General features: G+C 31.6%; 1 protein-coding gene across 8 annotated transcripts in view; it reads left to right on the top strand.

The window, feature by feature from the left end:
- Positions 1-13,833, top strand: part of LOC132708241 (ribosome-releasing factor 2, mitochondrial) — a 30,724-nt gene that overhangs the window by 430 nt on the left and 16,461 nt on the right. For 6 of the 8 annotated variants that reach the window (XR_009619882.1, XM_060680426.1, XM_060680420.1 and 3 more), the window contains 3 exons: positions 26-292; positions 343-531; positions 605-855. Coding sequence is in view for 7 of the 8 variants with exons in the window: in XM_060680420.1 (XP_060536403.1) it covers positions 26-292; positions 343-531; positions 605-855 (707 nt within the window). In the remaining variant the exon portion in view is untranslated. The remainder of the gene's footprint in view (positions 1-25; positions 293-342; positions 532-604; positions 856-13,833) is intronic. The other 2 variants (XM_060680422.1, XM_060680427.1) reach the window with 2 other exon arrangements.

Below are 13,833 nucleotides of genomic sequence, written 5' to 3'. Positions count from 1 at the left end.
GCTCCATAAATGTTGATATCTTTAGGAAAAACAACGACCACAGAAAGAATGTTGTATTACGCAGGCTTAATTAATGAAATGGGTGAAGTACATCATGGTAACACAGTAACAGATTATATGGACCAAGAAAGGGAACGTGGTATTACAATAACATCAGCTGCGGTAACATTCTATTGGAAAAACAATCAGGTTACTATTATAGATACCCCAGGCCATATAGATTTTACCATGGAAGTTGAACAAACCTTGAATGTACTAGATGGAGCAATTATTATATTAGATGCCTCTGCAGGTTTATCTTAACCATTTCATTGTAATATTTACAAATTAAACTATTTGAAGGCGTTGAGGCCCAGACTTTAATGGTTTGGAGACAAGCAGACAGGCACAAGATTCCAAGAATTATTTATGTTAATAAAATGGACAGGAGTGATGCCAGCGTTCAGATGTGTTGCACATCAATTGAGAAGAAATTAGAGACTCCAACTTTTTTACTGCAGTTGCCCCTAATTGAAAATGGAAAATTTTTAGGTTTGTTTTCAATTTGTTTCTACTTTTTTGGTTAGGTTTTTAATGTATTACTCAAAAATTGTGATTATTTTAGGAATAATAGATTTGGTTTCTATGCAGTTGCTAAAATATAGCAGGAAAGAGAGAAATGTAACTAAGATACTATTATCAGAATCTGAATTTCCTAAATATTGGTGTGATGCTATGAAGGGACGATCTCTTCTGCTTGAAAAATTGGGCGATTTTGATGATGAATTTGCAAATTTGATAATCTCATCTAATTCTTATGACACAATTAGCAGTGTTGATGTTATAAAAGTGTTAAACAAAATTGTGGTTCAAAAGGTTAGTATGTACTTCAGTCTTATCTGACTTCTTAAATTAAAAAAGTATATATGTACTGGTGTTTGTTTATATTTTGCAGCATACCTACAACTTGATCTTCAATAGTTAGAAAAAAACTTTAAATACAAAAGAAGTTGGGATTTTATCTATTATCTTTTGGCACTTACAGAATAGGAAAAAATAAGGTGCAAATCTGTGAAAGTGACATAACTAGGATTGTTTTAAATACCCAGGATATTTTAATTTATTTGAAAACATTTTTATTTTCTGATTTTAAGAGTATAAAATTCGAATATATATAGCTATTTTTCAAATATTATATGTTTGGTGTGGCATGATGATTATAGGTCCTATTAGTTTTGAGGGAAATTATTATTTATTATTATTATTTATTTATCAACGGGCCAACCAGCCAATATAAAATAGGATTCACATAAACAAAATAAAATAAAATAAAACAAAACAAAATTAAAATATAATGAAATAGGTAGATGAAGAACTTACCCTAATATAACAAAAGTTGGTTTTTGAAAATGTTAAATATTGGTATAATTAGTCGACACGACAGTAAGGACACTTATAAGAGTAGCAAGGCACCAACAAAATGGTATACAATACTATTACTTAAGTTCTTTCTTAAATATTCTTGCACTCTGGAACCAGTCAAGTTGGTCAGAAAAGCGATTCGCTAGTGCAGCTGACCTAATAAGAAAAGAACTCTGCCCATAGTTAGTACGATGGAACTCCACCTGGAAGGAGTGGTTTATTCTGGTCTGGCGGGGAGGAACGCGAAGCCCAGTCTTACATAACAGTTCAGGTCCATGGGAATTTGAATGCAGTAGGTTATAAAAAATGGTGGGATCCCTCTGCATGCGACGAATCTGAAGAGTTTTAAGTTGGAGAGAGTTTTCCAATTCAGAGTAATCAACGTCCTCAAGTCCTTGGTGCTCCTTAAATGCTATACACCGCGGGAACCTATGCTGCACTCTTTCTATGGCCTCTATGTGGAAGTTATACGAAGGTGACCACACACAGGAACAATAAAGCACGAGGGAGTAATCTGAGAGACAGAACACTCTGGAAGTCCACTGTACAACGCTTAATAAAGCCCAAAATCTGAAGTGATTTAGACACAATAAATGAAACATGGTGTGTGTAAGTCAACTTAATATTGAGTAATACTCCAAGATCCCTTATTATGGAGGCCTGCAATAACGGGTTCCCTTTTATGTTATACGTAAAATATATGGGGTTTTTGCTCCAGTAGAAGTTCATTTGTTGGCATTTATTAATATTTAGTTAAATTTCATTCAAATTGCTCCATAGAGATATGTGATCTAAATCGGACTGGAGTTTTATACAGTCATCAGCATTATGGACTCTCATAAAATTTTAAGTCGTCAGCAAATAATAGGAAACATGCGTGATGAAAACATAGGGCAGTATCATTCTCTTATACATTGAAATGTAAAATTGAATTAGACACATACATTGTTTCACAATAAAACGAAGTGCTTTTGGAGGAGATTCTTTTGCAATTATTTAATGAACTTATAAGGCCCATAATATAAGTAAAGTAACAAACTCTCTTAACAAGAATTCCGCCTTTGGATTGGCAAATGCGGGATTATACCATAGCTAGGCACTAGCTCTGACCTCAATCCATTAAATATGTTTTATTGGGATTTTAAAAAAAATCTATTTGAAGTAAATCTAGAACTTGTATGTTGAGCATATGGAGTAAAGAAATAAAGGCTATGAAGTTATTACATTAAATAAAATTAATTTATTTTTTATTGTTATTAAAGCTTATTTTTATTGGCAATTTTTTATAAATAATTAATTCAACAATTCACATTCAAGTCACATAAATTTGCAAATAAATGAAGGAATTTGACTTAAGATAATGTAGACAAATTTTATATTCTTGAAATGAAAATGAAAAGTCCTTTTCAAATAAATTAAAACATACTAGGTGTTATATTTAAAACAATAATGTTTTATTATTATTATTTTTATTAAGTTATGTCATTTTGATACATTTGTAACTCAGTTTTTTCTATTCTGTAATTACGAAAAGGTAGTAGATTAAAAATCCTACATCTTTTGTAATTAAAGTCTTTTTCTAACTCTTTTTAGAGGTATTGTGCAAAATATACAGAAACGCCCTGTACAAATTACTGTTTCTCAAGTCAGTCACAGTTGTGGGTTTAAGAACAACTCTCAATCAACAGCACTACTATTGATTTAAAATTGAGGGTTTGGTTAAAGTTGAGTGAGGTTTTTACTTCATAACCAGTATTAGGTTATTCAGTGATTGAAAAAAACACTTTTCTTTTTTTTATTATGGTCTAGGTAGAAATTTTGCTCCAGAATAACAGAAACTTAAATTAGATGTGTGCTGGCAGGACTTGGTGTATGATCTCATCATGACAATTTTCTCCTTGTTATATTAGACAGCAAAACTATTTCTTCAAATTCTGTGTCAAAATCTGACTTAATTGCTGTTCGCACGTCAAAACTGTGAGACTGCACTGCAACTGCACACAACAAAGGACACAAATATATTGAGCCAAAGTCATAATATTACGACAAAGAAACTTAGTTAAATATCATAAACCCAATAGAAATTCTTGTATCTCCAACTCAATTCAATGAGAATTGTGTTGAAAATATGTCTGATGTAATCAGTGAACTCGATCTAGCTTGGAATGGGCAAAGTGAAACAGATTGTACAATAGAAAAAGAGGGCTAGTAATGGAAATTCTTGTCGGCATGGTTCATTCATGGGGTGTTCTGGTTGTTTAATTATTTTGTTTACCACGAAACTTCGCCCTGAAATAATTTACATATTATTTGGTGATCAAACAATTTTCTTTGTATATTTCCAAAAACTAAAATTTATATATAATAATACAATAAATAACTTTTAAAAACCCCACAACCAATTCGCGAGTTATATCTAACGTTTAAAAGAAATTATTAGTAAGAAAATAGCTTCACGTATTTTTTCAGTATTATTTAAAAGGAAACTTAAAATATTTAAATATATATATATATATATATATATATATATATATATATATATATATATATATATATATATATATATATATATATATATATATATTTACATCCGTAATGATATAGCTCGTCCACATGTGGCGCACCAATAGGTCTTCTCCCAGAAGGAGAGTGTATATTTAAATTTTTTGCGCGTATACTGGATAATTGGGAACTATACAAACGTGTTCTGCAAAATAATTGACTATTTATTTTTTCAATTTTCACATATTTTCCAGCGGATGCGTCTTCCTTATCCAACACAGTCAAGAATCCTCCTCATGTATAAATGGATTACATATTCCGAGTATATTTAAATATTTAAATATTACAGATTACGGTGGATAAGTTCACCACCCGCGTTGCCAAATGTCTCAGAATTTGGAACCGTTTATTAGAGCATCGAAGGCGGTTACTTCTGTTTGAAGCTGTGTGCGTCCTTTAATTTTCACGTGTTTTTACGGTTCTGTGCATGTTTCGTAGTAGGAAAATTGTTAGGTAAGTAATTAAAATTTGAGATTGTGATCTCCATTTAGGCATTGCAAATTTGCTATTTTTTGTTGAATGATTTTTATTAAGTAAAAAATATTAATGGGATACTTATTTCAGCATGGCGCGAAGGTTATTTCCTGAAGAATACGCAAGTATTACATTATTGTTAAATATCCATATCTAAATATAACTTTTTATAGTATGCAGTTTGTGGTGCAAACTCAATAAAGAAAAAAAATAGGTGGTTTTGTAACAAACCCCTGGACGAACCATCACCTCTTACACCGAATGCCGTTTCAAAAGATCTTTGCTTTGCTTTCTCTTCCGACACACAGTATGTTTTTATTTATATTTGCGTCTAAGCGATTACTTTTGCTATAGTGTGAAGAAATTAGATTATCAAACCAGCAACCAATGCAGGATTTTGGAGCTTCATATGTTTTTAGGAAAACGAATCCTCTTCTAATTCTTTGCCTTCAAATAATTCCAAAGCAGATCCAGAATATCTTCCTAGTGATAATGAGTCGGTTAGTAACTTATGCTACTTGAAAAACAAAAGGCATGAAATGATATAAATTACTAAAATAAAAAAAAACATATTTTATTTCTTGAAGTTATATGCGCATCTCTACAAATTTTACTTAAAAACTAAGTTACCATCTTCGGAGGAAGATTTATGATATGTTCAACCTTATATAATTAATCTGTTCAGACTTATGTTTCTCCGCTTTTGTTAAAATGGAAACATTTTTTAATGTAATAGGCGCCTTGATTCATTTCTCTACAATAAATAAGCCACGTTGGAGAGCGTTTACTAGAAATAGGCTAAAGGTTTCTCTTTAAAATACACATTAGACAGAGAGCGATAAGAAAATACTGGGAACAATTTTTAATTTGACGTATGAATTTTTTGACTTTTATTGTTGTTTTCTAATAGACCACATCAATTCTCGTAGATGAAATTTTCCTTTTTGCTGGGATATCTAATAAATTTTCTATAATTTCACTAAAATAATTTCACCAAATCCTTCATCTGCGTGAATATTCTCAGAGTGATTATAAATATTCACCAAACTAGCCTGCATACCCTGCTTCCCCGGAGTAATCTGTTACGTTAGATTATTCTGCACTAAAGAAAGTTTTCCTACATCTTTTACAAACAATCAGTTTTATTTAATATTTAAATATTGAAGAATATTGACGTGGAATATTAAGGTTTATTTATACTAAGGCTTGATTAGAAGCATAAAATTTGATAGCGCAACATAGTTTCGAGATAGTGGTCGGTAATGAACGCAGAGGTGGGAATTTGTATGTACTTTTGCTCTTCTTGTCTCCAACTAAAATCTGACTAATTTGTCAATTTGTTTTTGAAGCCACAAGAATCGAATGATTTATGGTGGTACTATAAATTGTCGAATAAATAATATTCATAATTATTCAATCATACTTGGATAATAACTTGTCTCTCTTCTTAAACAAATTCCGAATTCCTTTTTTTTACTATGCTGATCTGGTTGTAAAACTTGTCGTTCCTACATCTATTTCAGATTTTAAAATGTTAAGAAGGCGTTTATTATTTCACAAAAAATGTTATCTCATTAAATATAAAAGTATAAAAAGGAACGTCTGAACAAATTAATTGGAAAAATAAAATCTTCAATAAAGTAAAAAAATATTTGCAGTATAAAATAAAACCATCCCACGCAATTCATGGTAACCTATAACCCAAGTATCTTCATTTTAGAAAATCTTATGTATTTCATGAAAATACCAGCTCAATCCTCTTTCGGTCCTAAACTAATTTTTACCAAATTTTTAGGCAGCATTAGTAATAATAAGTTGTAAGAAAAATCAAATGAATGTTTTTTCAGGAAATATTTTCTAACGTTAGTTCCCCTTTAATCTGCTGCACGCCACCCCACAGTCCCTTAATCTGCGAAGATTTGAATTTAGATAAGGATATTAGCAATACGACTCCAACTACTGTTACAACTTCTAAAAAAAATCTAAAAAAGTACGTTTTGTTACTATTGCGAGACGGAGGTCTTAAATTTTCCTAGACATATCGAAAGAAACCATAAATCTGAAATTGATGTACAAAAAATATTATCACTGGATAAGCAAAGCAAAGACAGAAAAAAATAACTCTTTGCTTTAAGAAAGAAAGGAAATTACCTGCAGAGTAGTCGCGATATCAGTAAACCAGTTAGAAAAGGTAATGAAAAATTTATGGAGACACCGCAAAAATTGCAGCGAAAATCCAAATAAAGGATACTCTATGAGAAATTCTCAGGCTGAAGCTCAAAACTTTCTAATTCGGAATTTAAAAGTGGACTCTCAACTAAAAATTAATGTTTTCCCAAGAATGAGGGCCGATAAGATATCGCTAGTTGCTAAGAAGGATCCCTTAATATGTGCATTTGCATCTAGATATTTAAAAATTCACAGAGAGAACCATTTCATTCTAGTGGCTTCAAGAAACATGAGAGAATTAGCCAGATTATTATTGGAGATAAAAAAAATAAAACCCGCTATTAAGGGCCTCTTTGAGGCCCTTAAACCGGATAACTACGATATTTTAGTCTCGGCAACTAAAGCTGCATCTCGATTTGACAAGGATTCCAAAACATATCAAGCTCCAACATTTGCATTAAATATGGGCACTACATTGAAACAGTGTTGCGATATCGCACTAGTATACAGCTTTAAAAAATCTGATTACCTTGCATCTACATATTCTGCAACACAAGAGGCTGACCTTAAAACTCTAATACAGTTAATAAATGGTAACTGGAAATTTGATGTTTCCAACCAAGCTTCTAGTGATCTTAATATAAATAAATGGAATAAAGTCACTCTAGTACCCCTTGCCACTGAACTTAAACTACTAAAAGATTACTTGATAAAAAAAACTGATGATGCACTCTACAAATTGCAAGAAAACTCCAGTGATGAAAAATCATATACTACTTTAATAGAAACCATCTACTGCAGAATAATTTTACTGAATAGACGACGTCCGGGAGAGTTGCAGAGACTTTTAGTAAACACTTACAAATCAATAATTCATCATGAGAATTCTCAGGCATATGAAGAACTGAAAAAATTCTAATGAGCAGTTTTAAGCGTATTGTCATAAGAGGTAAAAGGGGAAGGGGAGTGCCAATATTAATTACAAGAACACTTAAACATAGTTTTAAGGTGTAGAAGTAAGATTCTGAAAATGTCCAATATTTACTTATTCGCAAATCCTAAGTCATCTGAGCCAATTGTGGGTTATAAAGCATTAAGAAAACACGCTTCACTCTGTGGAGCTAAAAACCCGGATGCTCTAACCTGTACCCGACTTCGAAAACATTTGGCAACTTTAACTCAATTATTTAACATGTCTGAAAACGACATGGAGCAATTGGCCTCATTTATGGGTCACACTTTGGGTATACATCGACAGTCGTATCGCCTACCCGACGATATTTATCAAACTTCTAGAATTTCCAAATTACTTATACTTATGGAAAATGGTGAAGCTGGTCATTTTAAAGGCAAATCGCTAGATGAGATTGAGATAAATTTGGAAGAAAATTTAATGGATATGTCTGATAAACCAAAATCAAAAGAAAATGAGCATGGAAACGAAAATTGGGAGGCTACTGAAAAACAAAATGACGAGACACATCTAGACACGTCAAATGCACAGGATCTACTTGAAAATTCTGAAAAAAGTAAGCTGGATTCGGACAGTATTCAAAAACCAAAAATTCGAAAGCTAGTTCCATGGACAACAGAGCAGAAAAATTTAGTTATGAATTTTTTTAAAGGTTACATTAAAATGAAATGTCCTCCTAAAAAAGGTGAATGTCTAAATCTTATTTCTAGAAATCCTAAAATTCTGCACAATAAAAACTGGTTAAAAATAAAGGTTTTCATTCAGAATCAATATACAAAAAAGTAATCTATAAACCCATTAATTTAGAGGAATTTTTCATTTCAACAGTACTTATGTTAAGTTCTGCAATTTTTTTAATATATGGCCTCAGTTTAACTATTCTCTCGGTATATTGTATATGTGTTGTATTTGGATTATATGGCATATTATAGGTACGTTTATTATATACCATACCCTAGCCACCAAAAAATCCAAAAGGATATCTGTATTTTATTTTTTATTGTGTTACAAAGACAAACAAATTCTAAATAAAGATTCGTTTATTTTAGATGTTAGTTCATTTTATTTCGTCTCTAAACTTTAAATAACAATATACCTACCAATAAAAATTTGAAAAAATGTAAATAACAAATACAAAAGATGCATATTTAAGTATACCACGTCAAACAGTGTTGTCACTTTTATGGAGGAGTAACATACTGTAAAACGACAATTTGGTATACATGGGAGGACCTATTCACCGAAGTGTAGTTATAACATATACGCATGAAAATATACGAGCGCCGCTAGCGACGATCGTCGAGGTGTCAAACCGCTGAACTAATATATACAAAATAGCCGAAAAACAGCTAAAACTCATCCCTCTCAAATTTTGGTAAACGAACCAGATCGATGTTTCGGTTGTTTTAACGTAGGATGCGTTAGGTCTTCCGTATACGGAGGACTTAACGCAACCGGAGGAGCTATTCAATGTAAAAGGTCTATTGAAGGAAGACTTAACCACCGTAGTATGTATATATATAATTATATTATGTAAATTTAACCAACATATTTTATTTTTTGAAAACTAAACTAAATCAATAAATATGCATTTCCATGTCATAAAATCCTTTTCGTTAGATGAATATACTTTATACAGAGCGTTTCAGAAAACATGCACCAACATTAATCATCCAAAAAAAATCTTTTTGCAATGCGTTGATTCTTTTTTTCTCGATTGTGTTGACATTTGGCAACTGACCTATCAATTGATAGAAATAGTTTTAAAAATACAGTGAATTTTATATTTATTTATTTATATGTGCGTTACGTCGCCGTCGCTTTGTTCTGAGAACTAAATGGAGCCGATATTATTATAGGGATTACCCGAATCGCTAAGTATCGTATTTGGATATTCTTTGAAGAGGATTATAGGTACATCGAACATCATAAACGCATAATAATTTATTATAAAATACATATTATTGCTTTGAATACTAACTCCCCTACTCTTAAATTGTTTTCGTGTCCTAACTCGTTTCCGAGCGAAAAAATAAAAATCAAAAGATTAACAAAATGTATTTTTGGTGAACATTTATTTTTCGGATCCTTTGATATACAGGAAAGTTTAAAAAGTTAAAAATCAACACTAAATATGTTGAAAATGACCACCATCAGTGTAATTGCAAGCATGATATGACGTAAGGATTTTCGCATATATATATATATATATATATATATATATATATATATATATATATATATATATATATATATATATATATATATATATATATATATATATATATATATATATATATATATATATATATATATATATATATATATATATATATATATATATATATATATATATATATATATATATATATATATATATATATATATATATATATATATATATATATATATATATATATATATATATATATATATATATATATATATATATATATATATATATATATATATATATATATATATATATATATATATATATATATATATATATATATATATATATATATATATATATATATATATATATATATATATATATATATATATATATATACATACACGCACGTACACACGCACACACACGCACAGACACACACGCACGCACGTACACACGCACGCACGTACACACGCACGCACGTACACACGCACGCACGTACACACGCACGCACGTACACACGCACGCACGTACACACGCACGCACGTACACACACACACACACACACACACACACACACACACACACACACACACACACACACACACACACACACGGAGCCGCACACACACACACACGGAGCCGCACACACACACACACTCACACACACACACACACACGCATGTACACACACGCACGAACGCACGTACACACACGCACGTACACACACGCACGCACGCACGTACACACACGCGCACACACACACGCGCGCGCGCGCACACACACACACACACACACACACACACACACACACACACACACACACACACACACACACACACACACACACACACACACACACACACACACACACACACACACACACACCCACACACACACACTATTGAAACTAGTACTGTTCCACAAAAATATTATTTATTAAAAAAAACTAAAGCTAGAGACAAAACAAAATAAAATTTACACTTGTTTCGTCAGTGATCTATCCATCCATAAAAGCATTTGCAAACAAAAAAGTTGCGGTTTTACTTTAAACTCCTTTTCTTTATATATTCATTTTGAACGAAGGCTTTGATTTTTGGCCAGTCTTTATTGTCGAACAGTCCTGGATATTTTTCTTTCAGTGCTAAACATTCCAACTATTTGGGAGGTTGACATTTTATTTATACGCTTGGTGTAATTAATCCGATGTTCCCATGCATTTTTTCCTGTGACGCCAAAGCTGTTTTGAGGCAAAAAAAACCTTTACAGTTTGTGCAGGGTAATATTTTTTGGCTAGATTGTTGTTTTCTAACAGGCTTCTGAATCACACTACTATTTAAAAAGTTGCCCTTTCTTCTTAAGAAATTCAACAATTTTCTTCTTTCAGGATCTCTAGCTGGCAAAGAGATAATTTTCTGCACGCTATTTTCATTAGTATGTGTCCCTACATACATGTCGAGCAAAATTTAATAGATAGCTTTCAGAATACATACAAAAGTCCTTTTATTGTGTTTCTTTTCCTTCTTTCCCCATTTTGCTTAAACTCTCCCAAATTTTGTGATGGATTGGATTCAGTGATTTCATTTAAGCTTTGTCGAGAACCAATGGAAGCCGCTTCTTCTTCAGCGGTATTCGGTATCTACAAAAGAAAATAATTATTATGCATGTAACTGAATTAATTAGTTACTTTTCAAAAATAAAAATTTTAGCGGTTTTAAAATTTTAGCCAAACTTTGGTTCTGTTATGTGCAGTAAAAGTTTTAAATTGAATTAATTTGCTAATTGTTAAATTGGTTAATTTGTTTAATGCTAAAAAAAATTAATTGAATTTGTAGATGGTGAATGCACGTTTGAAGTATTACAGCAATTAAATGGCCTAAATGTTAAGAAATAGAACAAAAAAAGCATGCGTCTACTCGTTAGTGAAGTCGAGATTCTGGAAAAACTTTGTCTATTATTGATATTTTAAAATTGTTTTAATTTTTATTAATTTAAAATTCCGAATATTTCGATTATAGTAGCACTTTCCATATATGATTGGTTACAATTTGAAAGTATCCAAAAAAAAAAGATTTTTATTTATTTATTACAGCAGTTGGGAATATACGTTCTTTGCGTGTAGATCAATTTTTATTTTATCTTTTAAAAATATCGTTCATACAAGATGTTCAGAAAAAAAATATTTTTAAGCACGGTGTATAAATCCTGCTAAGATTAGAGTAACACAGCTAAGCAAAGGTGTTCTTTTGGTAAATAAATGACCATTTTTGCAGAATTATTTCTAGTATTTGCACCTTTTTTTTTTTCCAAAATTAACCTTATTTTTGTGTATTCTGTATACAATTTTAATAGAAACTTTTTGTTTTAGGTGATTTTGAGTGTGCTTGCGCTGTCCGCTTTATTTATAAAAGACCAAATAACTTTTCATGTTTTGGGGTTTTTCTACGTTTCTCTATATAACAATTTGTTGTGTTCAAAATATGAAAGCTGCAAAGCGCTGCAAGCTAAAAGCAAAAACCGAATAATTCTCTATATTTTCTTCAATATGCGGGTGCCATATGAAAGTGGGAATACGCTATAACTTTTAAAAACTTTTAAAACTTCTAAAATGTCAATGTCAATGTCAATCAATCACTATCAATCTTATTACGAGCAAGCATTATAATTTTGCTACTCCTATTCGTTCTGAAACAATCTAGAAATAGAACAGAAAAATGCCAAAAAACACGAGAATTTGAAAAGTCCCCCTACTGGAAGAAAATTATACGTACCTACCTATTCTTCTTTATACTTGACGCTTGGTGCACTCAACGCACACCAGAACTGGCGAAAATAACCGAAATAATAATATAAGTTAATAATGACGCTTCATACGCGAATAAGTATATGATTAAAACAGATTTGTATATCTTTTACCCTTAACATTGATGCCAAGATGTGTGACGCTCTAGACGCGAACAAGTGTCCATACAATATACTCAATGTAAACATACACATAATCTTCGGTAGCGCCGCGCACGGTCTACGCTAGGAACTAAATTATACTTTTCACGTTTATTCAGTGATAAATATGGCATCTTCAGATTATTCGTTCAATCGGCTTTTCATGGTGTAACAGTTGCGTTGGCAATGTTAAAACATTGCTAAAACTTAGAGCATCAATATACTGACGCTGCTTGCACACTGACGATTTTTGAAACACCCTTTATAATCATATTTACATCTTTTATTTATATAATAACTCGCTGAGTTATTATTTATTATACGTCATGTACAGGGTGTTCGGAAATAATTAGCAACAAGTTTAAGGGCTTTACTCGAGAAATTAAGATTAGAGTTCATATAGTAGTTTTTATAAAACTGAAAAATAACGGAATTGTAGGATGTAAGAAAAAATCGCCGTTTTTCATTTCCATACATTGCCAATGGTCTTTAAGTTCTTTTTAATAAAGCATGTTTTTAGTTATAGTTATTAACTAGTAGTCAATTTTAAGAAACGTTTATTAATTAATAGAATTTTACATACACAAGATTGTCACCGTCAGTAACGGTCAAAATATACCACAAGCACCTATTTTAACCACGGATAAACCATTAAAATGATTCCACAATTACTCGTTAATAAAAGATGTAACCCCAAAAAATGCAGCCAGATAGGAAAATTGAGAAATAATATAAAACAATCTCTCATTACATATATTTGCCATTAATATTAACGTGTGTGACAAAGAAAAGATAACCCATTAGTCCCCGTTCCCCTCTAAAAAAAGGAAGATTCAAGAGTTAAAGTTGAAAAACTTAGCAATTTTTTCTGGGGTGATTTCTCGAATCTCGACAGGGCATGTCGCATGCGAGAGGTTGTTGATGCCATCTTCACTAATGTGATATGCCCTGTGCGAGATTCGAGATAACTCTCCCAGACCTTCACTGCGATCCAATGGATCTATTGGGATTCGCTCCATAGCTATAGGGCTTTATCTAGGTTCGTCTCTCTGATTCCATAGTGGCCCATTGGTGTAATTCATTGCCTCTGGTTTGGTTACGCTCAGCAGATCAAAACGCACTCTCGACAGACCTT

Source organism: Cylas formicarius, unplaced genomic scaffold (genome assembly GCF_029955315.1).
Source record: "Cylas formicarius isolate icCylForm1 unplaced genomic scaffold, icCylForm1.1 PGA_scaffold_10__41_contigs__length_53128322, whole genome shotgun sequence".
NCBI classification, from domain to species: domain Eukaryota; kingdom Metazoa; phylum Arthropoda; class Insecta; order Coleoptera; family Brentidae; genus Cylas; species Cylas formicarius.
Note: the sequence above shows the minus strand (reverse complement) of the source record. Positions and strands in the feature narration are given on the sequence as shown.